Source organism: Terrapene carolina, unplaced genomic scaffold (genome assembly GCF_002925995.2).
Source record: "Terrapene carolina triunguis isolate 2854851 unplaced genomic scaffold, T_m_triunguis-2.0 Scaffold34029, whole genome shotgun sequence".
In the NCBI taxonomy this organism is placed as follows: Eukaryota; Metazoa; Chordata; order Testudines; family Emydidae; genus Terrapene; species Terrapene triunguis.
In genome coordinates this window covers 642,229-660,003 of record NW_020698380.1, presented here as the reverse complement: position 1 = coordinate 660,003, position 17,775 = coordinate 642,229, and the positions used below count along the sequence as shown (strand labels likewise).

The following is a 17,775-nucleotide window of genomic DNA, read 5'->3' as shown; positions in this document are numbered from 1 at the left end:
TACACTTTTATCTGGGTAGCACTGTACGATGTGCAGTGGTTCACATGACACATTGGAGGGGTTGCATTTATTAAAAGTGCTGTGTATTTTTTTATTAGCATATGTATTAGGTGATGCTGTGGATGCTATCTTAACCCCATTTTACTAAAAAACAGCATAAATGGACATGCAAAATCTGTATTAGCTGTTACAGTAATGTAGTGGTAATTTATGTACTGACCTTTAAAAATATTTCTTTTTATACTAATTGATGTGAATTGAGGCCCAATCCTATTAGCACTCAGTATATGGAATTCCTACTGAAGTTAATGGGAGTTCTGCATGTGGAGTGCTTACAAAGATCAGACACTCTGGAACCAATCTAACTGCCATGAAAGTCAGTGGGGATATGGGTGTTCTATTGGGGTTTTAATGCTTCTTAGCTGGGAATCTTCTATTGTTCAAATTAATATACTTTTCTGAAGTTGTGTGCCCCATATGCAGAACTCAGAGGCATCCAGTGTTAAAACAGAAGGGAATCTTGGCTTGAGGGATCTTCACAGAAGCACATTCTCTATTTTATTTGTATGAAATGCAACATTTGAGTGTAAATGGATGAATTCGTTTTACAATTATTCCTCTCAAGCACTTTGTGCTTTTTTCTTTTCTTATCTTCTTTTTTAAACTGAGAAGAGTAAATGAAGCTCATAATGAGATTTGACTTTAACATTGGGCACTTATGCATAGGAAATCAGAAAAATAAAGCACTAAGTTTTCCAAGTGTTAGGGAGCAACATATAAGTAAGGGTCCTAATCATACATACTCATTTAACACATTAAAGAATGTTGAACAAATGGTTCCAATTAGTTATGCAGTAGATTTCATTATTAAGCGGCCATTGGGAAAAACTGCACATATGCTAAGTAACAAAGCTATGGCATGCTGCATTATTTAGCTCAATTGTTCATGCACATTCTGAGGTATTATGCAAAAATCTGTCTAATATGTCATGTTCCTGTAATTTAAAGAAAAATTAAATATTAAGACAAACTTGAAAAACTAAAACTTATTCAGTCCAAAAGCTATTAACCTATTAATGGCACTAAGCTGCTAGAGGCCTCCTACTGTTGGTACAGAAATCACAAACCTTTTTTAAATTGCATGAAAATCAGTTACCATGGAAATGACTGTGGTAGCAAAAGTTCACCTTTATGATTCTATTAAAAGGGCAGGTAGGAACAGTAAATGGAAACTGTCAAAGAGAAGAGTAATTTAAACATAAATGACAGATAACTATCCAGTAAAATTAAAAACGGGTTTGTTTTCAAAATATGTCCAAGTTTTCACTAGCGTGAATACCCTTTTTTAAATATCCTGGTATGTGGGTTGCCTAAATTTGAGGCTACATTTGTATTCCTAGTCAGTGGAACATGACTGGACTAAGGAAGTTACAAGCTCTGAAACTGGGAGAAGGTCTCGCTAGCAGTTGATGGATGATTTCATTCTGTTTATTTGAATAACAGTTTCAAGTGCTTTTACGGGGGGGGGGGAGGTCATCAATACAATCAGCTACTTTCTTCAAAGAATCTAGAAGATGAACTGATTTTGAAAAGGAAAGCAAAGAGGAAGTTTAAGCAAGGGAAAATTTAAAAAAACAAAGATCTATATTTTGTCAGATCAGCCCAATAAACCATTAGATCTGGTATTGTCCCTCCATCAGCAACCTATGCCTGTTGTTTAACCAAAAGACAGATAGATCAGGATGATTTGAAGCTACCAGCCAACTAATTGTATTAATTATCAGCCTGGACAACTGCTTTTTATTGAAGCAAGTGTACGCATGCTAGTTGGGACAGACGCAAAGTGGGAGGATTTCTACAGGAACTAAGTCTATTGAAAAAATCTTGCTGAAAGGAATGTATGTGACAGAAATTTATATTTACTTAATTTTATCCTTCTCACCCTCTTCCTTTCAGTTCCCTTCCCAATCTGCTTATGTAAAGTGAAAAAGATTTAAAATTCTAATTAAATGTCTCTTCCCCAAAATAGAAAGTTATTTGTAATGATAATTCCTCCCCACAGAGAAATACAAGCACCTGAAAAAAGAGAGTGCTTAAAATAATCTTAGTAAGTTTATAGGGGATGAGAGGTTAGTTAAATCTCGATGAGTATTCGGTTGGGTGTGTGTGAATGAAAAAGGGGCAGGGGGAACTTATTTTGTCTCTCATGGCAAATAGTACAGTTCAAATCCTAGAAGTACAGAATAACAGAAATGGAAAAAAATGTGGCGGGCCAATTTCATCACTGTTGTGATTTCAATGGAGATTATGTGGTTCTGAGATTTTGGAAGATCACTGGAGTTTTCCTTATGGAACCCTTCATTTGCAATCAATCTCAGTACAGTGGGAGTCAGCTATTGTCCGTATCCATTCAAATGGGAGTATTAAGTTTGAAAGAAATAAAGGACTGATCCTTTAATTAATTGCAGCATTTAGAATTACATACAGTAGTTATTTTCTAGAGGGGTAAGGGCAAGGAATCGCTCTCTTCTAAACTCTTCTCTAGTGCTAAACATTTAATAATCACTCAAACAAGGAAGGTATGTTTTCCTCCTCCTTTACATATCAGGAAGCAGTGACTCTGAAAAAGATTTAGGGTTGTGGTGGATAATCAGCTGAACATGAACTTCCAGTGTGATGCTGTGGTCAAAAGAGCTAATACAATCCTGGGATACATAGGGGAATCTCAAGCAGGAGTGTAAAAAGTTATTTTTCTTCTATATTTGGAACTGGTATGACTGTTGCTGAAATACTGTGTCCAGTTCCGGTGCCCACAAATCAAGAAAGATGTTGATAAATTGGAGAGGGTTCAGAAAAGAGCCACAAGAATGGCTGGGATAAAAAACGTGCTTTTTAGTGATAGACTTAAAGAGCTCAATCTATTTAGCTTCGCAAAGAGAAGGTTAAGGGGTGACTTGATTACAGTCTATAAGTATCTACATGAGGAACAAATATTTAACAATGGACTCTTCAATCTAGCAGGGTAAGTGTAATCATCACTTATCCCTGCCATTTGAGCTAAAGAAGGAACTCTATTATTCATCAGTCAGTAGCAACCACTAGAGGGAGACATGGTCACACTCATTAAGCCAGTGTATTACACATGCACCTTCAAATCAGGTACAGTATTTGTATATGCAGTTATCTAGTTTGTGTGTTCAAAAGTGGGGGTTGTATGTACAACATGGGGGCATGAGCATGTACACATACACTGTTGGCAGCCAAAAGCCAGATGCTTTCAAAAGTTGGCCCACAAAGTCCTTTTAGGAACATACAGACAGGAATTTTTCATGTCCACCTCTGTACAATGCTAAAGGGGAAAAATGACTCTTCAGACATTTATCTTTCCAGGCTGTTACATTAGGGAAGAGTTAGTTTACCCTATTTATTGGGGTCTGGTACTCACTGTCAGAGAAAACTGATACTTTCCTACACTCTTCCCATTCATTCTCTGAATCTGAATATAATATTAACAATCATAGTTTATCATCTATAGATCTCAAAGTTTTTACAAAAGTGGAAAACATAATTGCCACTTGATGGGGAAACTGAGGCACAGAGACAGTGATTTGCCAAAGGGTACATAAGTGATGAATGGCAGAGCTCAAGATTGATCCCAGGTCTCCTGGCTCCCAGCTGGGCACCATATCCACTGGACCACAATGAAACAGTGTCTTTCCCTCTCCCACCTTGTTTTGCTATATTCTGATGAAGGGACTGATTCTCTAACAGGAGAAAGTACTGTCTGATGGCTAAAGAATAGGTCTAGGACTCAGAACATTTGGGTTCTCTTTTTGGTTCTGCCACTGATCCATTGTCTACCCCGAAGGCAAGTTACTTCACCTATGTTTGCCTCACTTTGCCCAGTAAGAAACCACCCTACCTCAAATGTGTTGTGTGATTTAGCCAATAAATATTTTTAAAGTATTTTGAGATCCTCAAATGAAAGAGTATGCCTTGTGCACATTGCTCAAGTGAAACAATAAGATTCAAATACTTGCTGTTTTTACTTTGACCTTTCATTAGCCCTGCAGAAAGTATCACTGGCAAGTTTGTGTTGGTTTTCCAGGTTTTTTTATTCTTTGTCCACTAGACAAACATGGTCACCATTTTACAGTCAGGTGTTAAATATTTTTCTTTACAAACATTGTGTAGAATGTGCTGCCTAACTTGTATATAAAACACTGAGTATGTGGGGAACAGGGAACGGCGAGGGGACGGGGGGAGTGTCCAGGCGGGAGCCACCTGGTTGTGACCATGTAATAATTGCTTTTAACTAAATAGAGCTTTTGAAAATGTGGTCAAATAAATGAGAGAATAAAACTGAAATCTGAATTGCTAATTAAAAGCAAGGTTGTGATGATATCAAGTTGGTGTATAAACTCATTCAATCTTAGTAGTTTTCTTTTAATAATTCTGCTCCTCAGTGTAATAACCACAAGTAAGAGAAAATAACTGATTTTTAATCAGACCAGACTATAACACCAGGGGGTGCATTTCAATCCCCCCCCCCCCCCCGTGTACATAATGCCTGGGGCTGCTCTCCTGTTTAATAAGCATTTTCCACCATACACTGTGAAATGGTAATGCTAATTATGATGAAGATAGATTTGAAATCCTTCATCTAGGGCACTGTGCATTGGAATCAGGCGGCATTTATCATCAGCATCAAAACCCACTGCTAGGGGTTTGCTAATGATCCATTAATCTTTTTCATTGTTAAAGTTCTTGTACTCACTTGATGATAGATAGTCTCCCAGTTCTCTCTCAGTGCTTCCCAGCTGTTGACATTGGATGACTTCTTTTCCAGGTAGATTCTGATGTGCTCTTCCAGCTCTTGGTTGACCTGTTCAAGAGCTCTCACTTTCTCTATGTACTCCACCAGGCACCCATTCAGGCTCTCATATGATAGGCCCCTTCCCTTTTCCAGCCCCTGGGCTAATGGCACAGTTGAACAGGAGCTGCGCAGGCCTTGTAAGAAGACACTGCTGATGCCTAGGGCTCTACGGGACACGCGGGTCCCTAGGCTGCTCACACCTCCAGTGGGGACAATACCCACATAGACACCTCGGGGTCTAGGTAGGCTGCCACTACCCCCAATGCTTAACCTTTGGCTGGTAGCCCCAGTGCTTTCAGTTGTGGAGGAAGAGGGCTGTTGCCCCAAGAATGAAGATCTACGTCTTGGCATGGGCATGCTGCAGCTAGAGTCTATTGCACTAAACAAGTTGACTCTGCCTCGAAGCCTCTGTGCCGTACCCACACTGGTAGGATTTGCAGAACCCAGCAGATTTTTGGTTTTGTGTTGTTTTTGCTTTGTCCCGAGTCCTTCTGGAACATTAGCATTGTTTCACTGATCATCACAGGCATGTTTGTCACATTGGGGCTTTTCACGGAGTCAGCAAATCCATTTAAAAAGAAATCTCTCTGCTGCTACTGCTGCAAGTATAGCACATGAAAAGGACAAAGCTGTTTACAGTGACCGCAGAACAATAATTCCTTATAGTATATATGTTAAAATAATACTGGTGTTTTCTAGGCTGCAAGCCAGACAGAGTCTTAGCATTTTACATTTACATATATTACACACACGACTAGATTCTGACACCCTTACTCATGTTGAGCAGTACCATACTTCATGAGTAGTCCTATTTATAGAATCATGGAAATGAAGGACTGGAAGGGACCTTGAGAGGTCATCTAGTCCAGTCCTGTACTCAAAGCATAATAATCAGACCATTCCTGACACAGGTGTTTGTCTAACTTATTCTTAAAAACCATCAATGATGGAGATTCCACAATCTCCCTAGGCAATTTGTTCCAGTTCTTAACTACCCTAATAGGAAGCTTTTTCTAATGTCCACCCTAAACCTCCCTTGCTGAAATTTAAGCCCATTGCTTCTTGTCCAATTCTGAGAGGTTAACTAGAACAATTTAACACCCTCCTCCTTGTAACAGCCTTTTATGTACTTGAAATACTGTTATGTCCCGCCCTCAGTCTTCTCTACTCCAGACTAAACAAAACCCAATTTTTTCAGTCTTTCTTCAGAGGTCGTTTTCTAGAGCTTTAATCATTTTTGTTGCTCTCCTCTATTTTTTCTTCAATTTGTCCACATATTTTCTGAAATGTGGCACCCAGAACTGGACACAGTACTCCAGCTGAGGCTTTATCAGCACAGAGTAGAGTGGAAGAATTACTTCTCTTGTCTTGTTTACAACACTCCTGCTAATACATCCCAGAATGATGTTCCCTTTTTTGCAACACTTACACTGTTGACTCATAGTTAGCCTGTGATCCATAGTAACCTCCAGATCCCTTTCCGCAGTACTTCTGCCTAGGCAGTCATTTCCCATTTTGTACGTTTGCAACTGAGGCCTTGTCTATACTACAGGGGAAATTCGATCTAAGCTACGCAATTAGAGTTACATGAATAGCGTAACTCAAATTGACATAGCTTAGATCTACTTACTGTGGGGTCCACACTACACGATGTTGATGGGAGACACTCTCCTGTCGACTCCCCCTACTCTTCTCAATCCAGTGGAGTACAGGAATCGATGGGAGAATGATCTGCGGTCAATTTAGCGGGTCTTCACTGGACCCGCTAAATCGACTGCCGATGCATCAATCGCGTGCGTTGATCCCCCGGTAAGTGTAGACAAGCCCTGATTGTTCCTTCCTAAGTGGGATACTTTGTTCTTATTGCATTTCATCCTAATTACTTCAGATCATTTCTCCAGTTTGTCTAGTTTATTTTGAATTCTAATCCTATCCTCCAAAGCACTTGCAACCCCTCCCAGCTTGGTATCGTCCGCAAACTTTGTAAGTGTACTCTCTATGCCATTATCTAAATTGTTTATGAAGATACTGAACAGAACTGGAGCCAGGACTGTTCCCTGCGGGATCCCACTCAATATACCCTTCCTGCTTAACTGGGAACCACTAATAACTACTCTCTGGGAATGCTTTTCCAACCAGTTATGCACGCACTTTATAGTAGCTCCATCTAGGCTATATTTCCCTAGTTTGTAAATGAGAAGGTCGTATGAGACAGTATCAAAAGCCTTACTAAAGTCAAGATATACCACATCCACCGTTTCTTCCTATCCACAAGGCTTGTTATCCTGTCAAAGAAAGCTATTAGTTTGGTTTGACACGATTTGTTCGTTACTAATCCATGTTGACTGTTACTTATCACCTTGCTATCTTCCAGGTGTTTGCAAATTGACTGCTTGATTATTTGCTCCAGTATCTTTCTGGATATTGAAGTTAAGGTGACTGGTCTGTAATTCCCCGGGTTGCACTTACTCCCTTTTTTATAGATTGGCACTCTATTTGCCCTCTTCCAATCCTATGGAAGTCAGGAGAGATTCCAGGAGTTTTCAGAGATAATTGCTAATGGATCAGATATTTCCTCAATCAGCTCCTTGAGTATTCTAGGAAGTATTTCATCAGGCCCTGCCGACTTGAAAACATATTAACTTTTCTAAGTAATTTTAACTCGTACTTCTCTATTTTAGCCTCAGATTTTACCTCATTTTCATTGGCATTCACTATGTTAGACGTCCAATCACTACATACCTAGGGGAGTACTCATGGAGTAAACTACTACTCAAAATGGGCATGCGTGTTGAAAGCTGGCTCCCAGTATATATGTCCAGTTTCCAAAGAGTTAACAGGAACATAACCTACCTGGATTTTAATTGATTCAGAAATTAGAATTTCCCCTTCACCCTCCAGAGTTTCTCTGGGTCTCTGAGACATTACATTCTCATTTCTCCAGACTTTAACTTCACCTTTGCAACCATATGAAGCATCGCATCACAACCACCAGCCTTCTGGCTAAGGACTGCACAAGAACTTTCAGAGTTAGCCCTACCTATTCTATGTCATGCTTGCCACATTCTTTTTTCTGTATTTTTAAAACACCCAATAGCATAGGTGCACATGAATGAAACCTACTGACTAAATGGAAGATAACGGAACAAGGTTAAAGGACTTTTTTTTTCATTCTCTTTATTTCACTTTTTCCTTATTGGGTGTTTGCATAGTATTAGGATGGGTAGTTTAGACTGGTAAATAGATGATATAATAGGCACTTGGCATAATGTTTTTCAGCAAGCATAGGCCATGTATATATTGACATACGTAGGCCAATAGACACGTCAAAATTATAAATCAGAATTGTTCCTGTTTAGGATTAGTATATGGGCATGTACCCAGGTGTGTCTGTGGTGTACTGATGTCAAGCACTGACCTTACGTGCTATAGGTTTATATATGGGTATTCAGATGGGTCTTTAGTGGGGTGGAATTGGACTGGAATGTCTTCACATATATCTATATGATAAGATTCCAGAATTGCCACTCAGTGTCTCTCTGAAGCCTATAATGTCTATGAAGTCATTAGGAAGTGATGGAAACAAATACAAGCATGGTTGAGGGCTCTCTTTGTTCAGAATATCACCAGGTTCAGTCTGTTCATGTCCAGTTTTTGCATTCTCAGATGTTTTGACTGTATGAATTATATCTGTGTTATGTGCAGCTACAGTAAGGCATGTATCTATGCCCTGCCAAGAGTCCTAGACCATTGTGATATCACAGGTAACTCAGCCAATCACTGCCCTTACTCTACAGCTAATTTGCACGCAACAGTTTCATTAGTGTTATGAGGGACGCTGCATAGATGATGGCTTATTTGGCCCAACTGCCATGCTCCAGCACACACCCTTCATTTGCCACTTACCCAAATCAACACAACTCTCCCAGCACAACACAACCCCAAACACACACAGTTCCTCCGGCAGCACACACCCCTCATTTGACACCTGCATAAATCAACACAGATCTCTCAGTACAATCCCCTTACACACACACACACACCAACACAACCAGTGTACACGATAACCCCAAACATCACTCTGAAGCCTAGAATGTTTGTACAGTCAGTGTGCAGTGATGGAAACAGTCAAAAACTGAGAGCTCTTTTTGTTTAGAATATTGGTAGATTCAGTTATTGCTGGGATTCGTGGTCTGTTACAGTCCAGTTATAAGTTCTCAGCCATTTTTGGCTGTTTTACATACATGACTTTATGAATTACACCTGTGCAACAGCATGGACTTTTAGCGTATATCTATAATAAAAGCTGCCTAGGTATGTGTTTGGATATTTGGGAGGTGATATTTGGTTTTGGATGTGCTTTCTAGAACTGAGTTTATGTAATCTAACAAGGACTCTGCCGTTTTCCTTCATTTGCCTAGTTGTCACGAGTGATGAGATGACTGTCATTGGTATGAACCATTCTGCATATAGTTTTTAATTTGTAGTGTCTGATGGTGAGTTTGATGATAATTGTAGCCACCATTACTCATTTGCCTATAGAATGTATGAGACCTGGGAACTCAAAATCATTAGTTTTTTTGGGGTGAGGAGGGGGACAAAGAGGGGGACAGATTTCTAGCCAGTATTTCACTGTCACGGCAGTCCCATAGCCCGTATCCCTTATCTTTTTTGCTATCATCAGCCGTGACCTTTAGGGTAGTAGCTAATTGGTGAAGTCCCAATGGAGTCTGTTTAGCATTTTGTAGTGATTAATTTAGTTTGCCGTCACTAGACGACCTGTTTTATGCCACTCTGCTTTATATGCCTTGTTGATGTCTAGCACCCATAGTTTTTCCAACAGTGTATTATTTTGTGGCTTTTGTTATCAAGAAGGTTCATGCCAGGCAGACTTGGCATCTGTAGTATGCAGGAAAATTCTATTACTGGGAAGGTTAGATTTGCTAGCTTTTTTTCATGGAGTGGTGGTGTATGCATGCCTAGAAATCAGAGGGCACTGGTAGGTATATTTGTTGTAGATGTTAAGATTGAATTAGCATCCTTGCATATGCCAACTAGAAATATCATATCCTTTCTAAGCCATGCCATCCAAAAAATCTTTTTACTACTTATTTCTAAATGCTGTTTCCCTAGGTATGGGAGCTAGGATGCCTGATATGTTGAGTAGCATGTATTTTTCTGCATAGTGTTTTCTGTCTTTGTTTCTAAAATTTGTGTTGAATAATGGGGCAACAGCGTTTAAATTCCTTACAGTCTTTGTATAAGTATCCTCCAGCTGTAAAATTTGGTTATATGTGCTTAATTAAGACAGTTAGTATTTCCTCAGTTCTTCGCTCTGCAGAGAGCATTGTGTGATCATTTGGAGTAGATTAAAGTCCTGTGGTATCTTTTCAAACTTGAGACTTATATACGTTATATATAACGGGTGCCAGTGCCAGTGGGTAATGCTAGCAAGTTGGGTTATGGCCATGACCTCCTGGGGAACGTGCTGATTCAGTGACCTTATTAGGGAACCTTGATGGAGAGCCTTCTATAGAACCCCACTGGTAATTTAAAGGAGCACTCCCCTGGCAGTACCTTAAGGAGATGCTGGTGGTATAAACACTGCTTGTCTTTCTACAGGGGTGAATTCCCTCTTGGTGTAGAGACTGTTGCTGGCACAGGAAAGTAAAATTTGCATTTACACCATTTGTACTAGCAAGTGTGACTCAAACCCTATGTACATATGTAAGACAGATAATATATAGCCTATTATTCCTATTCTACTCAAATACCCAATTTGAATCTACATTACAAAGCAAACAGCTAAAAGTTCTCCAGTCTTTTTTTTAAATGATACTTTCAGTATAGTTTACCCATATAGCATATAACAAATTCAGCCCTTGCAGAAGTTAAGTACAACTCTTATTTAAGCCAACGAGAATTGTACCTGCTTCTGTAAGGAAGATATGAATTTAACTCTATTCACTCTCCCTTTATGCTTCAGATTATAAATACACAGTGTACAGTATCCTGCAGCCTCTTCCACAGGCCAGACTCCTAGTGACGTTTGTTAAGCCCTAATCAGATCTGATGTTCATCAAATGGGATGTTTATCATTCAGTCACCAGAGTTAAGGATGCACTTCTTTTGCCTCTCCATTGAGCATGCGTGCACTTGAATGCTCTCATTGTCCATAGCCGTATCCAATAACTTCTTGACAGTAAATCTAATTACCTATTAGAGAAGTAGAGAAACTATACTGCTCTGATTCAAAGAGATGAACGAAATGACCCGTAACAGCTATTCTATTCTTAAAAGCAATGATTTTATGGTTCTATGAAGATTGTGGCCCAGATTCGGAGTAGTGTCTCACCAATGTAGAAGGGGTGGATCTAAGCTGCTTTTGTGGCTCCAAGATCCTAGGCCCAGCACTAGTTGGATTAATCACATATGCTAGACTAGTGGCAACCTGGAGGCCGCACTAACTTATGTCCAGCTACCCACAGCACTCAGGGCCAATCTGGCAGCAAGGAACAGCTAGATTAATGGGGCCCTGGTCACATTCCTATTTATCTAGTCATGCCTGCCAGACCATGGGACTACACCAGCTGTATACCATAAGAGCATTCCCCTTATGCAAGGGAAATTTTCTGCTAGCCAATTAAGCTGGTTTTCTGGCTTCATTTGAGTGGCACAAAGCACCCAGAGTAGGAGCTAATATCTGTCTGTCCAACCTGAAAACCCTGGTAGAGTCTCTACTGTCTCACCGTCTACCCCTGATTTAAATCCTGTATGCAATTAGCAACATTAAATAAATAAATAAATAAAAAATATCTAGTGCGTAAACGACAGCAATAGAGAGAGAAGAGCTTGGACCTCAGTCAATGAACAGTGTAGGAAGGGGATCTCCGGAGCAAAAAATGAAAATACATCTTTTGATGCCGGCAGTACTAGGTTGTTCAAGTTGAGGACATGCCATTGATTTAGATAATGACATTACAGTTTTTATTTTATTCTCTGTTGTTTTTAATACATCCTGGTATCTTGCTCTTTATTACCCACCACTGTTCATGGAACAGAGATCTTAATTAAGGTGGCTACTGCAACTTGCAGGCAAGTTTTATAGAGGGCTCTCCTTTACTGCCATTACACTATAGAATTTACTGGCAAAACTTCCATTGTCACCAGGACTTCAGTGTGAGTGTTGCCTGTGGAAGAGTAGGGTATTAGTCCCCTAGAGAACTATTCTTCCCTCAGTATTGCACATATTATTTGCTATTCAGATTCCTATGATCACCCTAAATCATTAGGCAAAAACTGTCTGATGGGAGGAGTGCTGGGGGTGTGGTGATGTCGCAGAAGAATGGTTCACTGAAGTATTCAGAGAGCATTTTGGGAGCATGCTGTATAGCATTTCTTATGTTGATTGGTGAAAGATGCAGCATTCACTCCCCTCAGCTCAGGCTGCTAGATGCTCACAGGAGGTAGTGCCCTATCCAAGCCATTGATCTGGCTATCCATTCCCTGCTGCGGCAATGAATGACTGGATTGCTGCCAGGCTTGCTAGCCAATTCCCTAAAGCTCAGGGACTGCTAGCATCAGCATGCTGTCTGGGTCCAGCACGACAGTGCTAGGGCTGAGAGGGGTTCAGTGTGTTGTTGTCTGTCTTCCATAGCTCATCCCACAGGAACAACTAGAAAATATCCCAGCACATTAGATCACTGCACTTGATATATCATGCAGATCTAATGTAGAATGTGTGCCAAACAGGGGTGATATCTGTTTCACCTTTATGAATATTCTATGTCCATGTTCAAATATGTTAAGGGCTGTTATAAAGAGGATGGTGATCACTTGTTCTCCATGTCCACTGAAGATAGGACCAGAAATAATTGGCTTAATCTGCAACAAGGGAGATTTAGGTTTGATATTAGGAAAGACTTTCTAACTATAAAGATAGTTAAGCTTTGGAATAGGTTTCCAAGGGAGGTTGTGGAATTCCCATCACTGGAGGTTTTTAAGAACAGGTTGGACAAACACTTGTCAAAGATGGTCTAGGTTTACTTGGCCCTGTCTCAGTTCAGGGGGCTGGACTAGATTAACAATTGAGGTCACTTCCAGCCCTGCATTTCTGTGATTGTTATTACAATGCTATGTGACTACCACAGTTAATTCCAGCAAGAACCGGAAAACTGTCAGTGGTTTCAGATAAGTCCTATTATCAGTACTCAGCAAGACCACACAGCTGTCATTACCTTTTATGTTTCACCTACACTCAAGGCACCACTAGGAGTGAGGGAAGATCCTTGTGGGACACTAAAACATAAAGCTTTGGTTCTGATAAATGCAGCCTGACAAACAGGGAGAGACCCTAGGAGACATAGAGAGGCAGTCTAGAGAGATGCAAGCTGACCCTCAGATTTGGATAAGCTAAGGGCCTGTTTAAACTAGCAAGAAAAGACTAAGTTTTGGTATGAAAGAATGTGTTCAGGCTTTTGTTGTTTTAGCCCTGTTTGTATCTGCATGTTACATTTCTATGAACCAACAAATCATACTTTTTTTTGAAGAAGCTGTCCTGAGCCATTGCTTTTTACACTGATCACGAGTACCTGGAGAAGATTCTGTAGCCAGTCCCAAACCAATTTGGGTTGGCTGAGGTAAATACAATTGGTGAAACCTAGTGATCCTGTCTAAAGTGGGGTAACTGTGGGGTTCCATTCTGGACAAAGTGCAGTAGAGGCCTGTCACTAGGAAAGAGTGCCCATGGAGAGACAGAGAAGATTCACAGGTGCAGGTTGCCCCTGCATCATGACAGGGTGTAGTACCAAACAGGCACTGTCGTCAGTGAAGCTAACCTTACCTGGTGGTGATACAGACTAAACATTCTGTATAAGCATTTAGTAAATGACAGCAGGAAAAGCAGTTGGTTCAATAGGTGTTTTGCTTAGAAATACCTTTATTTTATAAAGCCACAGTTTGCTCTGTAAAGTTTTACCACACTTATAAAAAAGAGGTTGACAATTCTTAGGGGGGGAAAAAGCTGAAAACATTTCTCATAATTCAGGGTTACACAAAGATTATATTTATAATATATATATTTATTTATAATTTGGAGACACTAAAGATGGAACTGCAATACAAGGGCAGGTGTGGGGTCATATTTCAGACACTTGCTCATGTCCTACAAATAGTGTTTCTTGACAGAATGGGTTAACAAGGACCATCCCACTGTCTCTGTAATCACCATTGGCTGGGGAGCGTGGCTCAGACAGATGGTCCTAGGAGAAAGAGAGAAAAAGAGCATGAGCTATTTAAATTTTGTTATCTACCCTTGGTGTACATCACAGCACATTGGTGTGTGTGTTTATGGAATATAAAGGAATGTGGTTATATTATAAGACCTATAGAGTTCAAAGCCGAGAGAATATGTGCAAATTCTTCAAAGTGTCCCCTACTTTGGGTGCCCCAATTTCTGGATATCCAGCTTTAGAAAACCAGGCCTTGATTTCCGGAGGTTTTTCTCTAACTGCAGTCAATGGGAGCTGTGGGTTGTAAAATCGGACCACTACATACTCAACTTGGTCACCCAAAAATTGAGTAGCCCAAAATTATAGACCACTTTATAGAATTTGGCCTTATATGTCATTTTGCTTTCTTTAAATTTTGGAAAGATAATATTTTGTGAAATTTCATATCCATGATTCCCACCCCGCCAGCTACTGGAAAGATTCTCCTAAGCCTACATAGAAGGGAATTATGGGGGAATGAATTCAAAGAAACGTTTTCAACCTCTTTTTTTTAATGTAACGAGCTAATATGTGGTGCCATGCTATCCAGAAAAATCTATGACATTAACAGTGGAGGCTGTTCCTTTTCCACATTATATTAGTGACAAGACAGCAAAGAAACATTATGGTTGCGATTCTGGCTTTGGCTAAATTTTCTTATAAAATTACAAATTGCAGAGCCCCAAACCACAATGTACTTACTGGGGCCAGGGATAGGGATCAATAGAAATTTAGTTTTTAAAAACTAATCTCCACTTTAAAAAAACCAAGGCAAAAATATCCACACATTTTTTCAAAGGGTTGCTGTATTTCATATCTATATCTATCCATCTCGCTGCTCCTACATAATCTCAAATGGCCAGCCATGGGCCCTGGACATAGGAGGGCATTTTGGGAGACTCCCCATGCTGCACTGATCCTTAGTTGTGTTTTGGCCCCTTGGGGCCACTAGCAGTTCATACAATATATTCTCTAATACTATGTCAAATTTAGTTTTAAATAGCTTCAGTGATAGGGCTTCCACCCCTTCTCATTTTGGTGACTATTCCACACCCTAACAGATCTCACCATTAGGAAGTTGTCTCTTGGTATGTCTAGAGAGGAGTTTGTGGTTTGGCTTTAAATTGAGTTAGATGATTGCCAGTTAACTAAGTTAACCAACAGAATTGTAAATGATAGTCTAGACACTCCACAAAGGCTTGTTTCTGGACACAAATGTTTGTCACTTACCCAAAGCTGACTCAGTCAGCTAACTTGAGTTAAAATAGACACTAGTCTAGACAAACCCCTTGAGTTTAATCCATTTTCCTTTGCTTAATTTCATCCATTATTCCCAAATTTACATCCTTGAACTAAGCCAACTAATTCCTCTTCTTCCTGAGACCAGGCTATCGAACACTTCTCGCACTGGTGAGCACCTACCCATGTGAATAGTTCCATTGAAATCAATCAGAATGCTTGGGTAAGTGCTCACCCATGTAAGTAAGGGTTTCACAGTCTCATTGACAGGTGTTTACAATTTTCTCTTACTTGTAGAATGTACCCCCGAAACTGTCGCAGGACAAGCTACAGAAACCTCCTGAGAACTGGGCGTTCAGACATCTTTTATGTTGTTAACTTCCACTGTGCCATCATCATGATATATGGACACATTACAGAGATTAAGATGAACCACTGTAGACAATAACTGGCACAAATCAAACTGCTGGCACAAATACCCTGAACCACTCCCATTCATTGATTGGAATGCTGTTCTCAACTGTAGGCCCAAATTAAGGCAAGGCCAAAGTGAATAACCTTGGCTTGTACTGCTTAACCCAGGGAATTCAGTCTTAGGAATAGACAGCAAGAGCTTTCTGGCAAAACATAACTTTAACAGGACATAGAATCTTTGAGATACAGTAAGTGTGTCATCACATTACACTGGGGTGGGCTTCCTTGAAAGGTTGTTTCTCTGGATGTACATAAAGTTTTCAAAAGAGTTTATTAATATTATTCATCTAGTATGGTTTCAGTGAAGCTTGTCAGTCACTGGGTTTGTTACCATGCAACTATGGTACCTCTGAAGTTTCAAGGGACTGGATCTCTCTTGGTAACTCTACAGCATGCCTGTTGAAGTAGTCCATGGTGATAGCATTGTTCCAATAGCTCAGGTTGTTTTCTGGGTTAGATGTCTTTTTCTTCCTCCTCATGCAGCAGACTGTCAGCAGAACTGCTGTTAACAGAAAAATTACAAGAATTTGATTGTTTCTGTGGGAAATCACTTAGTGACTTGGATTTATTTTTCAAGACACGTGGCCATATTCGGATATCCTTATTCACATGGAATAGTGTCTTACTCCACTGATGATGTGGAGCAAGATGCTACTGAAATGAGCAAGTGTTTCAGAATCTAGCCCATACAGAGTATGTTTTGGGCTTTGCAGAAATTGCAGTTTTTACTTGCCTTCTGACGCCACTTTTAGAATTTGCTGCAAGACCCAACCCTCTTATTTTTGATGAAGCTTTTGCACCATGACTGGAATGATATAAATAAACCACAAATAGCTTCTTAGAGCCTCAAGAATAGCAGAATACTCAATGAAGTCCACTATTGATCTCACTGCATATATCTGTTCTACCTGTGCAGTGCTTAGATCCTGCAGTGAGGAGTATGTTAGCAGATCATAAGTTAGATATATAGACAGACAGACCTCCAATCTGCTTCAAATACAGATCCCATGAATAAGTTTGTGAGCTTGTATGTTCATTTGTAAAAGCATCTGCTTCAGGTCATAGAGCACTGGACATATGCAGTGATGCTGGAATTGATATTACTAGCAGGATGAATATAATCAGCTTCCATGGCATGCTGTTGTAACCTAAAGTGATTGAGAAAGGTTCTCCAGGATTGCTTTCAGTATACTCAAATCTGTTTTGATTTGGATCAAGAGGTTTAATCTTCTTATTACTAAAAAAAAAAAAAAAAAAGCTTCCGAATCTGGACAATTTTATTTAAGCCTGCCAAACTCACTTTGCTATATGTACTAATCTCAGTGGTCCATGTAACTGTGGAGATTTAAGCACACGCAGGGATTTAATTTTCAGTGTGGTTAGGTCCATCCTTTGTTTTGCAGGTTCAGTTTGTACATAAAAAACTTGTACCTGCAAAAATAAATTGTGGACACAAATCTAAAGCATTTGTACTTTTAAACTACCTGATTTACACCCACAATGAGTACTTAGCAATGAATGTACTTTCCTTTGCACCTATAAAAAGAAGACTGCCCTTCTGAAAATGTACTCCATAATGTCTAAATCCCTAATCAGAGGAAACGAAAGAAAATATTCATGAATTAGGAAAACAATACTTTCTCAGCTAAAGTTACTTATTAGAATTTTAGCCTAAGGGAAAGGAAACAATATAAAGGGGTCAGAGATGCGTTGTATATTTTGACAAACATAGCAACTACCCGTTTGCCATGGATCTAGTTTCACATACCATTTATTCACATAAAATGCCAATAGACAAGCATAAGGCTAGAGCTCTGTTTAAAATAACAGACTAAGCTACAACAGAGGAATTGTTCATGGGTTGAGTTCAGACAGTCTCTGTCTTCGTCAAAGCAAAAGACATGCTTATACTGTAAA

General features: G+C 39.7%; 2 protein-coding genes across 4 annotated transcripts in view; both read right to left on the bottom strand.

Moving 5' to 3' along the window:
• LOC113405167 (phakinin-like) overlaps positions 1 to 5,239 on the bottom strand; it is a 34,828-nt gene extending 29,589 nt beyond the window's left edge. Inside the window, exon 1 of the mRNA XM_026646094.1 lies at positions 4,778 to 5,239. Within this exon, the coding sequence (XP_026501879.1) occupies positions 4,778 to 5,233 (456 nt within the window). The 5' untranslated portion in view covers positions 5,234 to 5,239. The remainder of the gene's footprint in view (positions 1 to 4,777) is intronic.
• Positions 5,240 to 13,898: 8,659 nt separating this feature from the next.
• LOC113405166 (transmembrane protein 108-like) overlaps positions 13,899 to 17,775 on the bottom strand; it is a 249,482-nt gene continuing 245,605 nt past the window's right edge. For all 3 annotated transcript variants that reach the window (XM_026646091.1, XM_026646092.1, XM_026646093.1), the window contains 2 exons: positions 16,206 to 16,360; positions 13,899 to 14,136 (listed from right to left, as the gene is read on the bottom strand). In XM_026646091.1, the coding sequence (XP_026501876.1) occupies positions 14,014 to 14,136; positions 16,206 to 16,360 (278 nt within the window). In that variant the 3' untranslated portion in view covers positions 13,899 to 14,013. The remainder of the gene's footprint in view (positions 14,137 to 16,205; positions 16,361 to 17,775) is intronic.